We start from the raw sequence: 6,703 nt of genomic DNA on the forward strand, positions 1-6,703 counted from the left end.
TAAGAGCCTGAGATGGTGACTTATTCTCTTCATCCAATTGTTGCCATGAAAGAATATTAATATATTATTAAGTGCAACAATCTTTTGTAATACCCTAACTCATGATTACTATCATGAAAAATATTTAATGAGTAGAATAGATAAAATAATAAGAAATTCAATTACCAATTCATATTCCTTTCTTGCAAATCTCTTTGGACCCATAGTGTGCCTATCAATCTGATTCATACCACTTTCCTTCTTTCTTCGATTTTTTTTATATGTTATTCACAAAATAAAATGTAAATTGTCGCATTATATTATTAGCTCAATAAATTAAAATTAATAAAACGGTATTGAAAAATTTTATATTGAGAATTAAATAGAGATACCTGGATTTCATCCAAATTCCAATATTCAATTAAATCCTTAAAATGTGCTTCTAGAATTGAATCAGGTGCATTTGCCAACCTATCATCATCGTTGGTGTATGCTGTAAAATGTTTTTTCTTCACAAAGCATTTATGTCTTCGCCAAAGCATTCCAACTGATTGTAACACGAAATCTTTACCTTCGTCAGAGATAATGTTCTTTTTCTTCATTAAACATTACATCATTTAAAATAAAATAATATCATATAATTCAAAATAAAACAATATTATATCATAATACATAAAAAGAATGGTACTTACCTTTACATAACTCCAAATATTATCCTTGTTTCCAACATGATGCCAATTAAGCTTGTTTAACAGTGCAAGAGCAGAATTACGCGCTAAAGTCCCTAAAAATCGTGTAAACTTATCCACCATATGATCATCAAGACCAATAGGCTTCCCTACTTCATTAAGAATGAGAGGTCTACGATCATCTATTGTCCATTCATGCACATCTTTGCACATTGTTGGTCCTCTAGTTTGCTTCTCTCTTAAAGGTGCTACACAAAAACATACAAAGATTACAAAACAATATGACTAAACAAACAACTTATAAATATAAAAGCTTTAATACGATGACAAAGAAAAGTTTTATACCATCACTTTGCTCATTTTCTATCTCTTGATTCATTAATGATCCGTTTCGCATGTCCAACAGGTCACTATAATAACCAACTTCAAAATCTTCTCCATCCATGTCATCTCTATCACATTCATTTGAATCCATAATGTAATCATATCTGTTTCAAAATCATTGTCGAATGGCTCTTGTTGTAAATACTTCCTAGTGATTTTGTTGAACCACCTTGATGCGATTTTTTGCACAATAGATTGCTGTTGTGATCCACCATTATGTTTTTCTCTAAGTTGTTTCTCTCTCATTCTTGCTTTCATTTGCATATAAGCACTAATTGAGCCGGGAGAAACCATTGATTTACCTTGACTCGTCTTTTTTTCGATACCTTGTTTTTCTCTCACTTGAACCTCACATTGCGTTTGACCTTGTTGTGGAACTCTCCCTTGTGGAACTAGCTTTGAGAGTCGTTTTTTATTGCTTTGGTGACTCACCATGGAACTTTCTCTCAAAGGAAAAAACCTTAAAAACAACGACATTGATAAAAGTTAATTAACTAAAATAGAATGCTAACCTATTATAATTCATAAGTATAATCAAATAAGAAATCACCTTCTTGGTGTGAAGCAATGAATTTGCACTACTTTTCCTGATCTCATGTGGATCTTCTTCGTTGGAATTATTCTGCTCATTATCTTCAGCAGGTGCATACTCATCATCAAGAACATTATCTTGTGATGGAACTCTCCTTTGAACCTCACATTGTTTTTTACCTTGTAGAACCGGCTTTGAGAGTTGTTTTTTATTGCTTTGGTGAATCGCCATGGAACTTTCTCTCAAAGAAAAAACCTTAAAAACAACGACATTGATAAAAGTTAATTAATTAAAATAGATTTCTAAGCTATTATAATTCAAAAGTATAATCAAATAAAGAAATCACCTTCTTAGTTTGAACCAATGAATTTGCACTACTTTTCCTGATCTCATTTTCATCTTCTTCATTGGAATGATTTTGCTCACTATCTTTAGTGGGTGTATACTCATCATCGAGATCTTTACCTACCTTTTTTTTATTGCACCTTATTTTTATTTGGATGTTTTGAGCCCTTCATTAACGGATTAACTTCATAAGCCATCGTATTAATCCCTAAACCTTTCATTCTTAGTTTGTTTTCTTCTATCCTCTTTTTCCTTAGTTTTTCATAATCTGACATATTGATGATCTTTGGTACAACCGTAAAATAGCGTAAAAAAATGTGTAAAAGTTTGTAAAAGAGAATATACAATAAACGGATGACAATCCACCTATATAATGAATTTTAAAGCAATAAAACGCACTAGCTTTAGCAAAGAAACTAAGAGAAGTCTTTCTACTAACAAAAACCATCACCCTAACTAGTTCAAAAAGCATTAATAATTCACACTAATGGAAAGAAATACACACATTAGAGAAAGATTTACATAATTAATTTGCATGATATTATATCAAATACTACTAAAATTCTCAAGAATCTTGAAAAAACATATAGCTAGAAATTGTCTACCCATTTAAAAAAATATCATTCGAATATTTATGTTAACGGTTCCATCCAATCCCATTCTGTCTCATCAACATCGGAATCATCATCAAAAGTATCAACACTTAAATCACTGCTAATGTTGATTTGTTGCACCTGAACCCTATCAAAAGCATCTCCTCTACACCAACTTATATCTTCATCATTTACAAGAGCCAAATTTATATCATCATCCGGTTCAAGAACTTTGGTTTTCATATATGTCTCTAGATTGCCCTTCAGCATAAAACAATCTCTCGGCAACTTTCGACTCACATAATGCCAATCCTCTTCAAGTCCATCTTGAATATAGAATACTTGATGAACTTGTGATGCCAACACATACGAGTCATCTTTGGAAATCAATTTCTTAAAATTTACACGAGTGAGGCTATAGTCGTCTATTTCCACTTGAAACCAATCACATTCAAACAATACAACACTAAATGCACCGCAATAATCTAACTCAATAATTCTTTTTATGACCCCGCAATAAATCACCTTACCTAAAACAGGATTATAGTTCTTGCTACTTGCAAAGCTTAAAGTCAAAGCAGTCAATGAGACTCAGCTATTTTGGGTTTTGCGTTTCTCATTATGCTCTTTGGTGTAGATGTTATAGCCATTACAAAAATATCCAACATATCTCCTAGCAATACTAGAAGGACCCAATGAAAGCCACTTAACTGGATATGAGACATTAGCTGACTCAATCTTTAACTTAAACCTATCCATAAATTCATTGCTATGTTGTTGAGCCTCCTTCCACCTTCTATTCTGCTTGTTTTTGACTTATTTTTCACAACCTTCTCATGTTCCCAAAGATTTCACCATAAAAGTAAGTAAATGAAATTAGTTATAAGCTTAATATATTATATTAAACAATACTAATAAAGTACTCACTCGATACAATATTGAACTTGTTCATCTTCACAGTTGAATAATACATAACGATGTGCCAGAGTCCTTGTCTTCGAATCTAGACTGAATGCATTTCCTTTTTGTCCCTTCTTTTTCCTCCCAAGAGGATAACCAGTTATAGGGAATAAAGATGACCTTTCATTTGTAGCTTTATCATCTATCCTATGAAATTGATTAGCTCCCTTCGATTGCATCTTTTCTCCATCATTCAAATATCTAGGGCAGAATACCAAATACTCTTCAGCCAAATAATCTTTTGCAACCGACACTTTAGGATGATTTCTATTTTTGACATAAGATTTCAACTTTCCTAGATACCTTTCAATCGGATACATCCACCAATCACATAATGGACCACTAAGCTTTACTTCATTGACTAAATGAACGGGCAAGTAAACCATGATATCAAAGAAAGATGGTAGGAATATTCTTTCAATATCCCAAAGAGTCTCACTAATCTCAGTTTGAAGGCGATCCAAATCATTTGGATTGATAAATCTATTGCATATTGATCTGAAAAAGGCAATCTAATAAGAGGTAAAGCCACATGCTTTGGTAGAGTTTTTATAACAACATCAAGAAGTAAGTGATGCATTATAATATGACCATCATGGCTCTTATACCCTAAAATTTTTCCCTCCTTCACTTGCACACACCTTGCAAGATTTTATGAACACCCTGTGGTAGCTTTGCCTTCTTTATAACCCGGCAAAATATTCGTTTTTCCTTCTTCGTCATTGAAAATGATACTTTAGAAAGTAAGACAAAGAGATCATCACCTGATTCCAAAGGATGCAATTCTTTTCTTATTCCCATTTATTTCATATCTAATCAAGCTTTATGGTGATCTTTAGACTTTTCAATAATGTCTAATAAAGTTCCCAGCAAACTATCGCAAATGTTTTTTTCTATATGCATGACATCCAAATGATGATGACATTTGCAATCTTTCCAGTATGGTAGAGTGTAGAAGATTGATGATTTTCTCCAAGGAGTATCTTTACTTTTCTTCTTTGGCTGCAAATTTCCGAAACTATTTTTTCCAATTTTCTAGTAAAAGCTAACAATCTCAGCCCCTGGTAAAGGTTCAAGAGCTATCCTCTCCTCCTTTTCCCCATTAAAAAAATTTATATCATACCGCCAAGGATGATTAACATCCAACCATTAACGATTCCCTCTATAGACTGATTTCTTATTATTATTCAAATAGCGGTGATCAGTTTCATAATGACAATAAGAGCATGCAAACTTTCCTTTCGTGCTCCAACCAGACAACATTGCGTATCCTAGAAAGTCACTTGTTGTTGATTGTAAAGCTGCATGCATCTTGAACATTTGCTTTTTTGATGCATCATAGGTGTGCAATCCATTCTCCCATAGATCTTTGAGCTCTTCCACCAACGATTGGAGGTAGAAATCAATGTCATTTCCAGGAGAGTTGGGCCCAGGAATAACTACAGACAACATTAGGAATTAAGACTTCATATGCAGCCATGGGGGTAACTTATAATTGATCAAGACAACATGCCATGCATTAAATCCATCACTTGCAAGTCTTAATCGAATATTGCGTGCTTCACTAGAAAAATTTGAGTATTGTTTATCAAAATGTTTCCATGCTTCACCATCGACAGGATGTCAAAGTAGATCATCTTTAACCCTTTCTTCATCATGCCACCTCATTAACTCTGCTGTTTTAGAACACATATATAGCCTTTGAAGCCTAGGCTTGAGAGGGAAATGCCAAACAACTTTTGCGGGGACTAAATGAGCATCCCTAGATGAAAAATTATTCATGTCTTCTAAATGTTCATTCTCTTTATCTTTCCATCTTGAGGCATGACACACATGGAAAGATGTAGCACCTTCATGCTGTTTCCAATAAAACATACAATCATTACAACATGCATGGATTTTATCATAGTGAAGACCTAAATCTTTCACTACTTTCTTTGCCTCATCGTAAGATTTAGGCAATTTAGAATCTAGTACTACTTCTCGAAATAATTGCAAATAATCTGTAAAGGCAGTGTTTGTTTGTCTCACGTTTACATTTTAAAAGGAACATGCGAATGAGGAATGAAAGTTTTGAAAATGTTTTGCATCCAGGATATAGCGCTTTATTTTCCTCTTCTACAAACCTATAAAACTTTTTAGCCTCTATATTGGTCTCCCCTTCATGGTCACGTGGAAACATGGTTGCCACATCTCTATGAGTATCATATATCAAGCGTTCCATGTCATCTGGAAAATCGGTTGAATTGTCAACATTAGCATTTTTCGTTGAAGATGTGTCATTCTCATCACACTGCCATCCTTCGGTGCCTGGCATGATCAGGAAATAACTGTTAGTGCAACTCCTTTTTAAAGGGGAATAAATATTAATGCAAGTGTCAATTCGTCTAGTATAGCAGATGATTTTGAGCATCTCATAGTCTATTCCTTGTCTCGCACTTTAGAGAAGGATGATGTGTGTGCAATGGGATATGATGGGTTGGAGTTGCACTCCATGAGGTGATCAAAGATGTGCAAATAGAGTGCCTTAATTAAGCTAAGAGATGCCTTGAATAAGGCAAAAAGGTGCACAAGGAGGATCTTTGTTCATTCCTTGAACAAAGGAGGAAGGAATTCCATGAACGAGGCATAACACACAAAGAAGTTAGAGAATGATCTAATGATGGTGCTCGTTTGACCACAAGCAATTCTCGTTCGAGCACCATGGTGTAGGGAAAAATTAAACGTTATGTTTTTGGTTGAGACTTGAGGGGGGGGGGGGGGGGGGGGGGGGGGCAAGTAATCCATTTGTCTTAATGTTTGTTCCACTAGTTTGGAGGGCCCATATAAGGGTATAAATCATCATCATTGGGAAATGAACAGGGAGGCTTATACATATTACACAATTATGGTAGAAAGCCAAGAGAATATTTTTGTATTAGACTGTGTTTCCACTAAAGGTGGAAATTAAAATTTGCGCTTAATAGATTGTTTTCAAAGTGTGTGGTGGTTGGGTTATTAATGTAATGTTGATTAATTAATGATATCAATCTTTGTTTGAAGGGGGCTATCCAATATACCTTATTAATATTATGTTCTTGTTTTTGTTTTTGTTTCTTCATTTTGTTTACTCAACTTTCTTAGCTTTGTTTTTTTCTTGTTTTTCACCAAAAGTGCTCCTTTTAACCTTTCATTTTAATAACATATCAGAATCACCTCTTTGTAATTTCCATTTGTAGCGA

General features: G+C 33.9%; 1 protein-coding gene across 1 annotated transcript; it reads right to left on the bottom strand.

The window, feature by feature from the left end:
- Nucleotides 1-4,298: 4,298 nt before the first annotated feature.
- LOC130823311 (uncharacterized) lies at nucleotides 4,299-5,799 on the bottom strand. Its single transcript, XM_057687930.1, has 6 exons — nucleotides 5,571-5,799; nucleotides 5,171-5,485; nucleotides 5,015-5,086; nucleotides 4,653-4,921; nucleotides 4,533-4,574; nucleotides 4,299-4,484 (listed from the first exon to the last, which is right to left on the bottom strand). The coding sequence occupies exons 1-6, from the start codon at nucleotides 5,797-5,799 to the stop codon at nucleotides 4,299-4,301; spliced, it is 1,113 nt and encodes a 370-aa protein (XP_057543913.1).
- Nucleotides 5,800-6,703: the final 904 nt, after the last annotated feature.

This window comes from Amaranthus tricolor, chromosome 9 (genome assembly GCF_026212465.1).
Source record: "Amaranthus tricolor cultivar Red isolate AtriRed21 chromosome 9, ASM2621246v1, whole genome shotgun sequence".
NCBI classification, from domain to species: Eukaryota; Viridiplantae; Streptophyta; class Magnoliopsida; order Caryophyllales; family Amaranthaceae; genus Amaranthus; species Amaranthus tricolor.

Excerpts from the sequence above, each read along its gene's own strand:
- LOC130823311 (XM_057687930.1), bottom strand. The coding sequence starts at position 5,799 with ATGCCAGGCACCGAAGGATGGCAGTGTGATGAGAATGACACATCTTCA. Across the intron at positions 4,575-4,652 it reads TGAATAATAATAAGAAATCA|GAGGAGAGGATAGCTCTTGA; the intron begins GTCTATAGAGGG and ends AATGGGGAAAAG. Across the intron at positions 4,485-4,532 it reads CTTTACCAGGGGCTGAGATT|CCAAAGAAGAAAAGTAAAGA; the intron begins GTTAGCTTTTAC and ends GGAAATTTGCAG.